General features: G+C 37.5%; 1 protein-coding gene across 1 annotated transcript; it reads left to right on the top strand.

Moving 5' to 3' along the window:
• Nucleotides 1-747: 747 nt before the first annotated feature.
• Nucleotides 748-15878, top strand: LOC125234907 (ADAMTS-like protein 2). The gene is made up of 4 exons (XM_048141325.1): nucleotides 748-904; nucleotides 14182-14248; nucleotides 15243-15346; nucleotides 15860-15878. Exons 1-4 carry the CDS (start codon nucleotides 870-872, stop codon nucleotides 15876-15878), a joined length of 225 nt encoding a protein of 74 aa, XP_047997282.1. The 5' UTR covers nucleotides 748-869.
• Nucleotides 15879-17784: the final 1906 nt, after the last annotated feature.

Genomic DNA, 17784 nt, shown 5'->3' with positions numbered 1-17784 from the left:
AAGTAAGATAGGGAAAATTTCGGGAATTCCGAGACAATTTAACTGTCGGATATTGAAGTACCTACACTATCTGGTGAACTAGATCATTTAGTAAAAAATTATGAAAAAAATCGATTTTTACATATTAGACCGATTTTATTTTAAAAATATAGAGATTCTGAAAACTCGTTTTGCGATCAGTTGAACTATTGAACTATTAACGACTTAGTTTTACGTTTTTAACCCCCTACGCAAAAACGACGCGGTGTTATAAGTTTGACGTGTCTGTCTGTCTGTTTGTCTGTGTGTGTGTGTCTGTCTGTGGCATCGTAGCTCCCGAACGAATGAACCGGTTTAGATTTAGTTTTTTTTTTGTTTGAAAGCTGAGTCAGTCGGGAGTGTTCCTTAGCCACTTTTCATGAAAATCGGACCACTATGTCGCGGTAGGGGGTTTTTTCAAAATGATAATTTTGTGGTTAGGTTATATCAGTATCAACATATGAACAGTTTTGCCAGACAGACTAACGACGAATAGTTGATTACGATAAAAACGACGGGGTGTTATAAGCTTGACGTGTCTACCTGTCTGTCGCATCGAAGCTTTCGAACGGATGAACCGATTTAGATTTCGTTTTCTTTGTTTGAAAGATAAATTAGTCGTGAGTGTTCTTAGTTATGTTTGATGAAAATCTGTCCACTACAAGAACTACTTATATTTAGCATTGAATCTAATCAACTCATTTTCTTGTTCCAGAACATGCTGGCAGACTCCATAAATATCTCGCCGACATGTTCTGACGTCAACCAACAATGATCAGAGGGGTGACGTGAACATGGATTGTGACCTCCGGAAGGTTCTAGACATGGACAGAGAGTGCAGAAGATAAGTGATGACAAAAATGGAATTGCGGATGGAGATCCTTTGGTACGTAAATTGCCATTATCTGAAGTTGAAGAGTTATCGTAAAAGACTTTACCATTATGAGGAAAACGAATAAAATGGGAGTAGGAGGATATATATCCTGCGGTATTTCAAAGTATGCTAAAATGTAAATTTACATGAAGGCGATTTAGCTACCTTATGCCGTTGGTCCGTGTGTGCTTCGTATCACAATTATTTCTGTCTCGGTAGCCAGTTAGTCAGTAGTTTATGAATATGACGCAATAGTTTCTCTAACTGTTTTAAATGTTTTTTGAGTGAAAGGAAGATAAAAAAATCATGACTTTTCTCGTAAAGTTTTCAGAAGCCCATTTGACGACCCAAGAATACTAAGAATACTGAGAATACTAAGATGTGTTTTCTTCTCCAAAAAAACACGGATCTACTGCTAAAATATTAATATTTCGTATCTATATTTATGTAGTTTTAGTGAAAGCGCTTTCCATTTCCACAGCTACGAGTATACAATAAAGCTACCCAGAGAAAGATATTGTACGGAAAATGAAATTCATGTAAACTTACTGTTCCGTAGTAACAGCGGAATAACTCAATACCCAATAAATCAACTCGTGCGCATGCATTTTACGAGTTGCGGCGTAGATTACCTCCCATAGAGTGTGTAAAATAAATTATTTCCATTATTTGTTGGCATATACTTATACCAGTTACTTAGTCAATTGTCATAGGCTGTCATAGGGAATAAAATTTTATTGTTTCTGTTTATTAGAGCGACAAAAGTTCTGCAGTATTATGTAAAATTGTCAAAAAACTATAAGCATTATAGAAATTATAGATTAGGTACCCAATATCGCAGAATCCATCTATCCATACTAATCTTATAAATGGGAAAGTGTGTGTGTCCGTCTTTGGACGACGGAGCGACGAATTGAAGTGATTTTTTAAGTAGAGATAGTTGAAAGGATGGAGAGTGACATAGGCTACTTTTTGTCTCTTTCTAATGCGAGCGAAGCCGCTGGCAAAAACTATCCATACTAATATCATAAATGGGAAAGTGTGTGTGTCTATTTGTTTGTCCGTCTTTCACGGCAAAACGGACGAATTGACGTGATTTTTTAAGTGGAGATAGTTGAAGGACTGGAGAGTGGCATAAGCTACTTTTTATCTCTTTCTAACGCGAGCGAAGCCGCAGGAAAAAGCTAGTACTATATAAATTGGAAAGTGTGTGTCTGTTTGTTTGTCCATCTTTCACGGCAAAACAGAGCGACGAATTGACATGATTTTTTAAGTGTAGATAGTTGAAAGGATGAAGAGTGGCATAGGCTACTTTTTGTCTCTTTTTAAACCCCCAATTTCTTAAAATAGGGGGTGGAAGTTTGTATAGAGCATTCCGCAATTTTTGAACGTAACTCTAAGCTAGTAAAGGATAAATCTAACTCAATAACTTAATGTGATCTCTGATCGGTAATCACGCCGTGCTTTTCGTAGAAAACGAAGCGCCAGAAGATCCGGTCTCCTTACGGTACACTGAAAAAGAAAAAAAAAATGCTTTGCCTAGTGGGCCATAAAGATCTTTACGAGCAGCGCGTACGCATCACTATCTGATGTTAACGGCAACAGGTACGTTCGCGTTATAACAGGAAGCCCGCCAAAAATGCCTAAACATTACCTAATTATAAACATTTTTGGACTTTTAACACATGGTTATTTATTTCTGGCTTGTAGGGCATTTCAAGCAGCATTGGAATGCATGTTTTGAAAGATTTTTGTACCTATAAATAGAAACGTCGTTTGTCGTTTTTCAACTTTGAAAATCTATGTAGGTACAATGGTTTACAACAGTAGCAAAAATTTGAGAAACGGAGTTATTTCAATATTGTTCTTTAACTATCAAACCTTGCTTCTTTGACGCAAACATAAAATCCGTTATTTTTTAGACTTGACAAAATGCGCTTTCCAAAATGATATTTATTCTTAAAATCATGTCAACGAAATGCGCGTACAGACAAACATAAACATCGTAATGAGGTAAACAATGCAAGTACTTACTAATTTGAAGACATGTGTGTAGAACGAGACACATAAATAATATAGACTGCACGGGTAGCATGGTCGCGCGATAGACGATAAAATATCAGACCGTCCCTATCGCACTATTAGTAAGGGCCAGTTGCATCAACCACATTTGACAGACACATCATCGTCACGCAGCAGACGTCTATAGAACTTCCCATACAATAAAATTTAACGAATGCTTTAACGGTGATAGAGGGTTTGATGCAACCGGCCCTAAGTGCGATAGGAACGGCCAGATGTTTTGTCATTTATCGCGCGACCATACTCGTAATTGCCTGCCTGATCTCTGCACGGGAAGCATGGTCGCGCGATAAACGATAAAATATCAGGCCATCCCTATCGCAGTTACAAATAGTGCGATAGGGACGGCCTGCTATTTTATCGTCTATCGCGCGACCATGCTCCCCGTGCAGGTCTCGAGAAAAGTGGCACTGTCTTATGTCGGAGTCAAAAGTCTCATTGTGAGTTGCTGTTCCATCGGAGTAAGTAGGTTTCTAGGTTTACACTTTTCTTATTGTATTGGTTGATGTCCTATTGCACAGGAAGAGGCCCCGTAGCCGAAAGGCATTTCTACGACGCGAAACGAAAACCGAAACGCTGCGAAAGGTAGGCTGGCTCTGTCGCGCCAATATGCAAGAGTGATAGAGATAGATATCTACGAGCATTTCGTTTCGTGAAAGTTTGTGCATTCGGCTACGCACGCAGAGCGTATAGGCCTAGCTGCTAAAGTTGTCAAGACCACTTGACAAGCAATATAACCTATAAACCTGCGAAGATATCATATCATGCAGACATCTTTTGCAACTCCTTCAGTTTTGTTAAAAATTGTCTTATGGCATAAAAAAATACATTATTCCCCTTGTTGGACCTAAAGCTCGCATATATTTACAGCCAAAGTAAAAAATAAGGCCTAATGTATATTTTGATAGTCTTTAAATTTTCTCGTCTGTGGTTTAACATTTGTCCATGATAAATATTTTCTCAAACGGTAACTTTTTTCTTGCTACTTGAGACTCCTTGGAGAGTAAAAGTAAACAGAAATTATACGGTCCATTCAAGCCACGCGCTGAGTCGGGACAAAAAATAAGGTCAAGTGGATCCTGGTGTGAATAAACGTTTTTTTGTAATAACGGTGTTTAAGAAAATTCTGTAACAGCTTTTGAATATACAGGATATTGTAGGTATTAAAAATAAAATAAATAAATAAAAAATGTTATTTAATTTAGCCATCAACAAGCATATAAGATTTTACAAATTTTAAAGTACATACACGATATTTATTCTTATAAAGAAAATTAAATGTCTATTCATACTTTGAGTAGTGATAAGAAAAATAAAGGTCATACAGAACATGAAGAATTTTTATTTGAAAACTAAATATAATGAGTAGCATACTTTTCCTAATATTTCTTTTCCTAATATTCTTTCGAAAGATATGGTACGTGTCTTTATCTGTTTCGTTAATTATTCTTTGCCATTTTGCTAAGCTGTATATTTAAGTATACAATTATGTACAAGCCGTAATAACCGCGCTGGCATTCTCCCGACTTTATATTAACGTGCAACATACATTTATGCTAAATGATCGATTAATAATTGTGATCAACTAATGGCGGTAACTGTACATTTTAAACGCATCTCTGTAATTGGGCGCCATATGTGATGTAGTGTGAAAGAAATAACTTTAGTGTTACTTGGTAGCCAATTTTTGGTAGGTATATTAAATCTGTGATTGTATACCAAAATTTGAAGAAACCCTCAATATAGTTGACCTAACTAGTAACCGACAACATAATCAGCATTGTGATGCAGCGAGCAAATGTTAATGTCTTAGGGATCTTAGTTCATGTAGATAAAATAACTGAAAAATGAGAAGAATAAAATCTTTTCTTAGAGTGCGAAGGAAATTCAGAGAAAAATATATTCACTCTAAGCGCGTCACTACTCACTGTCCAGTTGCTAACACTAAACAAGGTCAAAAGCATGTCACTGTCCAGGTGCTAACACTAAACAAGATCATATCTAGTGTCCAACTAAATAACCCCGTGAGAACACTTCGATAAAGTCTGGACTGAAATGGACAAAATAGATCTGGTTGTTCAAGGCATACGTTCTTACAGTACGGTCGAGTTCATGAACCTCTTTACAAGTCAACATACCAAAAATATCACACACGTCTCTAAGACAGTGACAATAAGGTCGTGCATACATATATTTGGAATGTTGGTTTGTACAGATGTTTGTGAAGTCTGCACTTGATATGCATCTCATCTCGTTCATGCACCATATAGAGCACCTAACTTATGTTACACAGTCACTATGGGCGTAGATTATAACCGATAGATAGTATACTGTGAAAGATTTACGAAGATTTATCGTTAGTTATACTTATGGTCACACATAAGCACTTCCATTGTTACTTCTAAGTTCAACTGGCTATGCTTGAATATCCGTGAAGCTTAATATATCTCTATATTCATTAACACAAAATATTATCTTACAAGTATAAATAGTAGAAAAATAAACAAAAGGGCATCATTACTCGTACCCTGAAAATAGGATGCTAGATTTTTGGACTATTATTTTTGATATTAAAATAGTTATCATGGCTAATCCTTTTTTCCAGAAATTTAATAAGTAATAGGAAGTCAAATTATTACATACTTTCCACACAGAGATTTCATACTATGTGGCGTTCACAATCACAACTTGACAAAGTAATACCACGAGCGAAGCGAGTGGTTCGAGAATAGAATCCTGAACTTGCGAGGTTTTTAACACACGAGAAGTAAAATACATTTGCACCCGAGTGTAACACAAAACTTTTCCCCTCACTATAGCGAGGAAACTACAACGCAAAAAATGCGTTTATAACTGTTTCCAGTAACTCCACAGGTGGTAAATCATCTTTATTACTAGATTCACCCATTTTTATCAATCTTAAAGCAGTTAATTTGACTTTATTCAAGATCAAATATTTACCCACTAGTGGATAAAATGCGTTTTTGCCCGCTGGTATTAAAGGACAAAACACGTGTTTACGAGCTAGTGAGGGGAAAAATACTTAGTACGATACCTCAACACTCCACCTAGCGGATGTGATCGCAACTTGCTACACTTCTACCGCGTGCCAGCATAAATCCTCTTAGCACAATTGACATGTTTATCTTTTCGTAAGCAAAGCTATATCTAACTGCTAATTACCTTAGTTTATTTCCAATGGCTTCTTTGTTTGAGCGCCTGTTGGCTAGAAGATTCTAAATGCGATGTGAAAAGCTATACATGTAAAGGGCTATATAAGTTTGGTAATACGGGAAAGTATTTCGTGCAGGATGTGATGAAATTTTCAAATGGGATATTAGAAGAACAATCTTCGAGTTAAACTGGTCTAATAAGAATTGATGCCGACGTTTCTTTGAAATCTTAATAATTTATTTTAGTTATTTGGTGCTGAAAAGCTTTAGCGGGAATATTAGTTAATAAAAATCCAAAAAGAGATGTAATAAGTACCTATGCGAAATAAATACTGACAATAGGTATCTGTTCCTTAGGTATACTTTATGTGAGGTTAGTCGGAAACGTAGTTATATTAAAGATATTTGCTTTGTAGGACTTACTAACAGTTTCTGAAGGAAAGCTTTACTTTATTACTACATAAAAGCGTCAACCATAGAAAAACGCATGAATGATAATCGCAGACGTCAAGAAATTCTCATAGGACAGAACGAGTGAAGTGATTTTAACATAAAAGTAACGGCTATCGGCACTCTATAAACCACTTAAGATGTTCATTAGAGCGTTCCTCGGTCGTTTGATCGTTTTAATGCAGTAGGGCGCACTCGGTTGTCGAAAATGTAGCATCTTCAAACGTCTAATGGATGGTGGGTTACGCAATCTGCGAGATAGGGTTGCCACTATGGAGTTTTTCGAAATTATTTGATCAATTTGATCTGAAACTGTTTCTACCGGTGTATGAATTTATTTGATGAAATGAGCGACGGAATAGTTTTTATCGTGAAAATAGTGGTGGCATAAATCATCATCCTCCTTGCGTTATCCCAGCATTCGCCGCGGCTCATGGGAGCTTGGGGTCTGCTTTTGACAACTAATCCCAAGATTTGGCGTACTTTTACGAAAGCGACTGCCATCTGACCTTCCAAACTAGGCCTTATTGGAATTAGTTCGGTTTCCTCACGATGTTTTCCTTTACCGAAAAGGTGACATAATATATAAAGAAAATTGATAGATATAGTAATCGGTATCAATAGTGGTTGAACAGTTTACATATGTAAACCTGGGTCAAGGTGAGGAACATATTAAGGTGATGTATGTGACTTCAAACGTAATTTTCTACAATGAAATGAGAGTTTTAACGCTTGCTCATTCTGTGACAGTGTACACAAATCTGAGTCAGTATTTTTGCAAAATTAGCAAAATGGTCGATGATAGTAAATGCATGTGGTTTTCTGAAATTGGAATATCTTCAAATGTTGAATTTAGAATGGCATTTTAAGTGAGTAGGTACACTATAGGAACGAATTGCGCAAGACCACTTTTGAAGTGCAGACAATGAAGATTGACTGAGTTGAACACAGGACCCAGGGTAAAAACGGTTGAAATTATTTGGCATAGCGAATTCAATTAAGATTTCTCTTAAGTTTTGCTTCCTTGGAACGAAGGTTAAATATTAATTAATTTCAATTGATGAACTATTTAGTACCTATTTTGACATGAACTTTTTTCAAGGAGAAATATATTTCTTTATCTTCTCTTTCTGAGCCAGCCCTAAAATCTAAAAATAAAGTATAACGTTTTTAGCATATTTTTCCAGAACTTCTTTGAATTCATTAACAACAATATCTTACTGCCACAACATTATACCGCGCCCTAATAGGTTTTACCTGTATAGGTTTGATCCGACAACTCAAAACTCTACAGGAAGAACCAACTAAGCGTGCTCGCGAGCTTCGCGCCGTAGCTAACTTCACTCAGTTGCTGCTCACGCGCCGATAAGACAATTTGTTGTTATTATGTTTTGTTGTTCGATAAACAGTTTAAAAGCCTATTTTATTGTCTGTTTATGATAAAAATGAATTCAAGAAGCAGGAGGCTCGTTAGACTGGCAACAGGAAATAAGGATTCAGACCGTAAGTAATAAATATAGTTTTGTTTATAGGTAACTTAAGTTTGAGGTTAATATTATTGAAATGTTCAGCCCATTATTATGCCACATTTGGATACATACTAATAACCATTGAACATAAAGATAATACTAACATTATTTGAAGTGCATTTAGAGAGTGTTAGTGTAATATTTTGGATGGAATAATATCTGTAGTCAGTTAAATACTCAAGGTGTCCCGCACACCGGCCGGTTGCTAGGCGGGTAAGATTTCGTTAAAGTAACAATACAATACAAATACTCTTTATTGCACACCTTGATAAAATACAACAATACAAAACAAGGAAGCAACACGAACAAAGGTAAACAACAGGCGGTCTTATCGCTAAAGAGCGATTTCTTCCAAACAACCTTAAGGTAGCGGAAATTGATAAATTTCCGCTACCTTAAGGTTGTTTGGAAGAAGTTATGTCAGTAGGTGTCAACAAATTTGAAGAAATAAACTTATCGCACAATATAGACTAAAAAATATAAAATACATAAACTTACATACATAAAGATAAATAACTATATGCATAAATATATAAATAAATACACATATAACAGTATATAGTAGAAAGTCTCTTGAAAGATACAGGAGACTGAGCACGTCTTATGTCATGAGGTAGGGAATTCCAAAGTCGCACAGCTTGAAAATTAAAAGAATGATTATAGAATTTTGAAGTAGAGAAGGGGACAGAAAGAATTAAATTCTGGGCGCACCTAGTGGAACAGAGATAACTAAAGCGATTTTTAAGATAGCGGAGAGTAGCAGGGTAAAAAAGGATAGAATACAGAAGAGACAAAATGTGAAAGGTACGACGAAGACGGATAGGGAGCCACTTGAGCTGCAAACGGAAGTGAGATACATGGTCAAGGTCATATTTGCGTAACCAAAATATAAACTGAATGCAGACGTTTTGGATATTCTCAAGCTTACTAAGTTGATCCTCAGTGAGATCGAGATAGGCAAAATCAGCGTAATCCAAAATGGGAAGGAGAAGTGTTTGTGCGAGGGCAATTTTGGTAGGAATTGGGAGGAAGTTACGTAGTCTCCTAAGAGAACCAATTGCCGCAAATATCTTCCTGCTGAATTCGCTCACCTGAGGTCCCCAGGATAACGTACTGTCAATGATGATGCCAAGGATCTTTACTTGTTGCGAATATGGGATCAGAACGGCATCAAAATAAATAGGGGGAACATTGGCAAAGTCTAATCGGGAAAGTAGTTTTGGGCTCCCAATAAGAATGGCTTGGGTTTTTGGGACAGTTCTGCTCAGACTTTCTGATTCCTAGTGACCGAAGAAACTTCCACGCTTTCGCCGGGTCACCATTTTCGACGGATTGGTGAATATGGCGTCGTTGAGCATCGCGAGAAATGGTGCTGCAGCGGTTGCGTAAGGCGTGGTAGCGAAATTTATTCGCTTCCGTGGGGTTGGATTTGTATCTGGCTTTGGTAAAGTTCTTTTTGTCTAATAATGCCTTGATGCCCGGAGTAAGCCAGGGAGCAGGACGGTGCTTGACTTTGATCGAAAGGACTGGAGCGTGTACGTCGTAGAGTTGAGTCAAAAATGAATTAAAAAGTGAGACCTGGTCATCTACAGTTGCAGCTCTAGAGCTAGACAGCACACCAGTCAATTTTCGATGCATCGTCTCAAAGTTTACTGATATCCATCCTACCAAAATTACGCTTACGAAGTATCTTACTTTTAAATTTAGGAGGTCTGACTTTATAAGACAAGTAAAGAAAGTCATGGTACACTGAGAGAAATTTGCATTGTGAATTTAACAAGTTCGACTTGTTGCGGTTTATCCGTTTGAATCAGCCAAACGTATGTTTAAAACAATATGTGTCAGGTTGTTTTTATAAAATCGACTTGTTGATTCAAATACGTTGCCGATTCAAATGACAAGTAGCTTGTTGTTTGAACCAAAGAGCACGTAGGCGCTATTTTAACCAAAAAACTTGTTGAACGAACATGAAAACTGGTTGTATTTTCTCTCAGTGTATGAGAAAGCATCAGCCGAACACTGGCACAATTTGGCGACATGAGAAAGTGAAGACGTGAGAGTGAGATCCAAGAGAGAAGGGGTGCAATTTGGAAAATGATGAGTTGGGCCAGAAGGAAGTATATTTAACAACCCCAATTCAGTGGAGCCGCCACCGACCCCTGAAAATACATTACCATGCCTGCAATTGCGCCAATTGTACAACAAGCCATTGGCAATCTCATCAGCCAAGAAGAATGATTTAGTTGGACTTTGCGACTAAGGGGTCATTCCTGAGGAGTACCATGGATGGTTTCGGTCACTTAAAATGTGATTACCATAATAGACCGTGTACCGGATGTTGCAGCGAGCGAATCCAGTAGTGAAGAAGAGGATGATTAATGTTCATTATGCTTTTTGCTTAATAAATTCATTTTTCATTCTCTTGGGCTTTGTATATTTGACACACTTCAAACAATAGTACATTTACCTGACATATTAAATAAATAATAAACTTACAAAAGCACCTTATTTACCAAAAAAATGCATCTTAAGTTACCTCTAGTGAAGATAAGGAGCCTTAAATTTCATACTGCAATATTTCCTACAGGTAAAACCTTGTATGTCATTGGCAATTTCCACTAAATTTGACAGTAAATTCAAAATGAATGCCTTTTTTTCATATTTTGTATCTTATTACAATAGTTTACGTAAAATTGAGCTTAATCTAATAGAAATTCTGTCTTATATGCTGTTCCTGAGTAAAAATGGCGAAAAAATGTTTCTACAGCCAAAACCTATTAAGTGCACCACATTTTTATTTATATTGTATTTTTACCCCCTATACATCAAAACTTAGGAACTTTTCTTGATTAAGTAATAATCAAAATAAGGCAAACTATCGAATATAACAATATAAACCATAATTTTTCCTTGTTTAAACATAAAAAAATACATCCAAACATTAAAATGCGAATATCTCAAAACGACTTTTTTGCAGATAGGAGGTATTTGCAGTAATAGGACGGTATGGAAAGTAAAGCAAATTGAGACAAGCTTACTTCCAGTGTTGTAGCACCCACGGTACCAGATAATACACAAACATGTTATCAAAAGGAAGAGGCGGAGAAAGAATGAACATCGCGAACAATGTGAATTAAATCAAACAATAGGTTCGAGTATGTAGTAGAAACTTGCTTATTAATGGCTCCAAATATCTCTGTGTAGCTGGGCTATTTTTTTTTTCAAAGTTGTCCACTCCACTCTTTACGCAATTCATACTCAGAATCGCGAGGTATCTCGATCCTGATAGGAGAAAAAAAAGATGTCCCAAGATTTCCATACATTTTTCAGACCTTCCATTCCGTTACCGCCATACAAAATGTATGAAAAAATGGTAACGGAATGGGAAAAAAACCTTGGGACACTTTCTCCTATTAGGATTGAAAGAGCTCGCGATTCTGAGTGGAAATCACATAAAAAATTCCAAATCCAAGTGGGGTGGATAACTTTGAAAAAAAAAAAAAAAAAAAAAAATGGCCCAGCTTTGCTTACTACTATTGTTGACAACTTGATTGACGGTCTGGAACTAGCGAACCATAGTAGGGTGCTAGGGTGCATTGGGGTAATTTCGAAGCACCGAAATGTTCGGATAATTTCGAAAGGGGAATCTTGACATGATGCCTACCATAATATAACCGGTGGACACTCTATTTAATAATGCAAACATTGTAAAACATGGAAAAAATAGACCAGTTACATTTGCCCCCCAGTTGATGATTGCCCCGCTGTACCTTACATATTTTTGTGTATACAACAACTTTCTTGTGTGTACGAATAAACACCTAACTATTAGAAAACTATAAAACGGACGTGTCAAGTTTACTGCCCTGTACCTATGTCGTAAATCGGTACCAATATAGAAATGCTACAATTTGAACGCTCCTGTGAGAGTTCCATCTTATTTGCCTGCCTTTTGTGACTGATCCGTCAATAGATTGTCAACAAACGCCACGTCTTGTTTAACCGAAGATTTGAGTGCTTGTTACTCGGGTTAAGTGGTTGTTGTTAGCTCATTACCTGCTGGTTTAGCCAAAGTGACAATCGTGGACGTAACGTGGCGATCAACACGCAGTTTGAATCTGTTGCCCCAAAACCCCCCCCCCCCCTCCCCATTTAACATCAATAACAAAAGAGCGATAGGGAGAGCTATCTGGGCAATTTTTTTCAAAGTTGTCCACCCCACTTTTTTTGTAACATGGGTATTTTTTACGCGATTCATACTCAGAATCACGAGGTCTTTCGATCTTGATAGGAGAAAAAAAAATGTCCCAAGATTTCCGGATACATTTTTCAGACCTTCCATTCCGTTACGCCATACAAAATGTATGAAAAAGTGGTAACGGAATGGGAAAAAACTGTGGGACAATTTTTTATCCCTTTAGGATTGAAAGAGCTCGCGATTCTGAGTCGAAACCGCATTAAAATTTCCAAATCCAAAAAAAAGTGGGGTGGACAATTTTTAAAATAATTTTTAAGAAAAAAAAACCGTCGCCTTTCGGGTTCTGGTGAAAGCTACTTGCGAATGTTGGATTATGTAGAAATGTGTAAGTATTTTTTTACCAAAGTCACTATGAGTGTGCCGTTCAGATTTGAGGAGTACGGTTCTGACTATCATCAGCAGTTCCACTGCACCAAATGTCACTGTTCTGGACGTAAGTGCATGCTGTTCTTATAAAAATACCAAAGTCACTATAAGCGTGGCGTTCAGATTTGAGGAGTTTGGTTCTGACCATCATCAGCAGTTCCACTGTACCAAATGTCACTGTTCTAGACGTAAGCGCAAGCTGTTCTTATAAAAATGGCAAAGTCACTATAAGCGTGCCGTTCAGATTTGAGGAGTTTGGTTCTGGCCATCATCAGCAGTTCCACTGCACCAAATGTCACTGTTCTGGACGAAAGTGCATGCTGTTCTTATAAAAATACCAAAGTCACTATAAGCGTGCCGTTCAGATTTGAGGAGTTCGGTTCTGACCATCATCAGCAATTCCACTGCACCAAATGTCACTGTTCTGGACGAAAGTGCATGCTGTTCTTATAAAAATACCAAAGTCACTATAAGCGTGCCGTTCAGATTTGAAGAGTTCCGTTCTGGCCATCATCAGCAGTTCCACTGCACCAAATATCACTGTTCCGTACCTAAATGCATGCTTTTCCTTTAAAAACACAAAAATCACCATATGCCTTTCAGATTCGAAGAGTTCCCTCGATTTCTCCAGAATCCCATCATCAGAACTGGGTTCTGAGAAAAATGGGACCAATCTGTATGCATATACATTCAATCAAAAAAAAATTTTTCAAAATCGGTCCAGTAACGACGGAGATATCGAGGAACAAACATTAAAAAAAATAAAAAAATAAAAAAAAAACATACAGACGACTTGATAACCGTCCTTCTTGAGAGATATGAGGCGACGGTTAAAAAAAATCGGCCTAGCTACGACACGCTTACGAAGCGTCAGCTATTGTTAGATTGGCTAAGTACCCTGGCTTGAGTGTACAGCCAAACGAGCGAAATCTTCTATAAAAACTCGCTCTTATAGGTAAGATCCTAGGGGTGAATTCTGGATAGTGAATGGAGGTATAGTTATTGCCTTATACCATGTACGGTGGGCAACTACCAAGACACAACTAAGTTTCAGCCTTAAGCTTAATTACTGCTATAGTGGCGATGGAGAAACTCTAGTTGCGTACTGTAGAAACAAATTGTCCGAGGATAGAGAAGATTATATTGTCACGACAGCAATTCTAAAGCTTTGTCGGTGATCAATTAAGTTACCCAGTTATCCGGATGAAATATTACAACTACTGTTGTAGAAATTTGTTCATTAAGGTCAGAATGGAAATTGCTAATTACTTAATGGTTTCAATTTATAAGCGAGCTACTTAAATACAGTACTTACCTTCTGTTCCTTTGAGGTGTTCTACATTACTTGTGGAACATGAACTGAAGTATTTTCACATGGTAACCCATCTGTTGTAAAGAGGTTATTAAATAAACGGTTTTATTCTCTTTCAGGGTTGCTGCTTTCATTCGATTTGCGATGTGTACCATAGCAACAAACGATATCTCAACCTCAGCACAGGTGACCACTCTAATATTTATTTTACTTAAGATCAGTATATTATTATTATTTCACTTTTAAAGAAAGATCATTGTTACCTTCTTTTCGATCCGGAGGTCGCAGGTTCAAACCCCGGCTCGTACCAATGAGTTTTTCGGAACTTATGTGCGAAATGTAATTTTATATTTTCCAGTCGCTTTGTGAAGAAAAACATCGTGAGGAAACCGGACTAATTCCAACAGGGCCTAGTTACCCTCCGGGTTGGAAGGTCAGATGGCAGTCGCTTTCGTAAAACTAGTGCCTACGCCAAATCTTGGGATTAGTTGTCAAAGCGGACCCCAGGCTCCCATGAGCCGTTGCAAATGCCGGGATAAGGCAAGGAGGATGATGATGATGATCATTACCTTCAAATTTTTCTTAAAATTATCTCATGCCGATATTTTCTGTGTCAAGTTCTTAAACTCGACGAGGTGATGACATCTAAAGGATGACATCTTATAATGGTCCGAGTCCGGGCCAAGACTTCTAACAGTTCCAATTCTTCGTTTCTGTAGAAAGCTTTGCGTGAACAGCTGTTATCGAAAACGAAATATTGAATAGGCGAGACGACTAAAAAAAAACTAATTAGTCCGTCAGTTAGATTATCAAAGAATTTAGACTCGTATTTTTTTTCTTTTTTCTCGTAAACGAAAAATGAAAACGGCACAGTGCGTTGAAGTTTCACATGACGTCACGCCTAGGTACAATTTTTACTTAGAAGTGACGTCACAAGCCGGAACTTTGCTTTATATCTTTGTATTTTTTCATTAATTAGGAAAAGCGAAAAATATGTGTTCAGTATTTTTGGACGATCTAACTGACTGACTAAACAGAATGCTAGACCGTTTTAGTTTTGGTTGTCTCGCCAACAAACTGCATGAGCAGTTTGGCGAGGAACTTTAAAAATGTAAAAAAAGAGTCATTCTTTATTCGCGATGTTTTTTCTTCTTGTGGTAAATTATAATGGTTGTTTCAGACGGATTCCGGTGCATTCGCGTGGAGTGCGTGGGGTACTTGGAGCCCGTGTTCAAGGACCTGCGGCGGCGGCGTGGCAGTTCAGAAGCGAGAGTGCTTACCCAGGTATATTTACTCCACTTCCTACTTGTTTGCCTCATTTACATTCAGCCGCTGTCGCTGTCTCTCGCCCTGCCGGCAAAAAATCTCTTGAATTCTGCTGCAGCAGGATCAAAAGCAGATACTGTCCTGCCGGTCACTTTGATTATCATTATTCATTAGTCATAATTCTGAAACGTTTCAGGGTTTTCCTTAAGGCCATCTATATACAGGCTAGGTTAAGTTGGGTTTGTACTATGGCAATTTCGAAAAGTTACACGTTTCTGAGAAAAACCAAATTATGACTTTAAGCCTGGTAGTCTACACTGCAAGAACAATAAAATAAAATAAAATATCTGGCAGGGAAATAAGATACAGACTTTAAGATACCTACTCTCCAATGTCAAATGCTACCAAAATACATACACTGTCATCAATAGATGTAGACTCTAGTCATTTAACATCAATAAAAAATCATCCATAAATACTTGGGCTAGCGGCTAATATCCAATTTATTACCACATTTAACATCAATTGCAGTGTAACCACGCAAATCTAACGATTAACACGTCTCAGAACAAATATGTACATTCTGACGTTCGATGCACATTACAAACTTGTCAATGCCGATGTCAGAGTCAACAACTAAAACATTGTTGACCAATCGATGACTTTGCCACTGGAAAATATAACTTTGTCATGGATCCGGTATACAAAGCTAACGTTGCAAGAACATAACTTAGCGGTTTTCTTAGATAGTGGCGCCTCGGATTAGAAATGCCATTCCGATTGCTTACCTACCTGTTACCTTTATTAAAATGGAAAAGCCGTAGTGCAGCCAATTCTGAATGCTACCGGGTTTGATATGGAGTCAATTGTATTGTATTGTAGATCGGGAGGTTTTTCGCAGCTCCATGTCCAGCGCCTATTTGGCATGTTATGGTGGTCAGTCAGTCTTGCCAGCCTAGTTCCTCGAGGAATCTTATCAGACTGTTGATGATGAGTAGGACCTCGGAAATGTATCTCGGGGATCCGACTTATTTTGGAGAGGTATATTGTGTGGTTTCTATTGAGAATCAGGACTCATACTGGCATTTCGATTTGTGTCATGTGCAATTACGGGAACGCGAAGCATAACTAAGTCGTTTTTTCTGAAAATGTTTCAAAACATCCTCAAATCGATAATAGGTATTTACAATATTTAAATAGGTTCTACGGAATCTCCAGGTCATATTACACTGGACTATAAGATCATAATTCTCGCACGCGCGACCAATAAACATTCCGGCCAGTTCGGTAAAGTTTGAGGCACGATAATCACATGCTCATTAGGGCCCATCGACATCTGATGCGCGTCAATCAGCGCACAATCGCTTGTTACAGCACTACGGGGTTCCATTACCTTCGTTTAGCGGGTAAAAGGCTGCGTCGACCTTTGCACTTGCTTTTATAGTTTACGAGATTTAGTTGCCATGCCAACTATTTCTTCTGGTATCTGTTAGATGCAGGACAGTAAGTATGTAGTTTACGCTGTAAAAGCGTTATTGCTGTAGAATTACTCCTCCAAAATCACTTGGGGTTACCATTACCTTCGTTTAGTTGGTAAAAGGCTGCATTGGCCTTTGTACTTGCTTTTATAGTTTACGAGATTTAGTTGTGTTCCCATTATGCCAACTATTTCTTCTTTGGGGTCTGTTGGATAAAGTATACGCAGTATATGCGTTGCTGCTGGACAAGGTTTTGCAAATAATCGTTTCTTACAGTTCGCGGGGGTTCCATTACCTACCTCCGTTTAGTGGGTAAAAGGCTACGTTGAGTTCGGATCCGAATTATGCCAACTATTTCTTAAAATACATTATATTTTTATAAGAGCCTATAATTAAAGAAGGCTTTTTGTGTTTCATGGATCCCCAATGCCTCTTTACCAGAATCCATTTTTTTTTATTGTATTCCTTACTAAGTACTTAGGTAGGTACTTCTTAAAAGATAATAAATTTAATAGGCCGGCGGTGTAAAGGTCTTTTATAAACTGAATTACCGTAATAGGCTTGTAAACGTCGTGTTAACAATTTTTGCTTTTGCCCTACACCTCGACCGCCCGCTGTAGTAAATTAACTGACAAGTTTATAAGGTAACCCCTTAAACCGAGGTTAATTTAACTTAAGTTCATAGGTAGTAGGAAAGATTTTCAAGTTAATTTAGTTGGTCAGAATTAGTAAAAATAAAAATACCTATAACTTAACCATAATCGATCTGTTTAAAAGCCCACTCTTTCGTACCAACGTGTTACGAGTAGGTTCCATATCCAATTCCAATTATCTATACCAATCCAAGAGTTTGGCTATCACCAATAACATATAGTTTGGCTATTAGCAATAACATACATCTCATGTTATTTGCTACCTAAATAAAGCATTTTTCATTTTCATTTTTTTTCATTTCACTTGCTTGTTTATGTCTAATAT

The sequence above is a fragment of the Leguminivora glycinivorella genome, chromosome 16, assembly GCF_023078275.1.
Source record: "Leguminivora glycinivorella isolate SPB_JAAS2020 chromosome 16, LegGlyc_1.1, whole genome shotgun sequence".
NCBI lineage: Eukaryota > Metazoa > Arthropoda > Insecta > Lepidoptera > Tortricidae > Leguminivora > Leguminivora glycinivorella.
This window is presented reverse-complemented; position numbering and strand designations above follow the sequence as displayed.

Bases quoted from the DNA above. Each gene is read 5' to 3' on its own strand.
- LOC125234907 (XM_048141325.1), top strand. From the start codon at position 870: ATGACAAAAATGGAATTGCGGATGGAGATCCTTTG. The intron at 905-14,181 runs GTACGTAAATTG...ATTCTCTTTCAG, and splicing joins TTGCGGATGGAGATCCTTTG to GGTTGCTGCTTTCATTCGAT. The intron at 14,249-15,242 runs GTGACCACTCTA...TGGTTGTTTCAG, and splicing joins ATATCTCAACCTCAGCACAG to ACGGATTCCGGTGCATTCGC.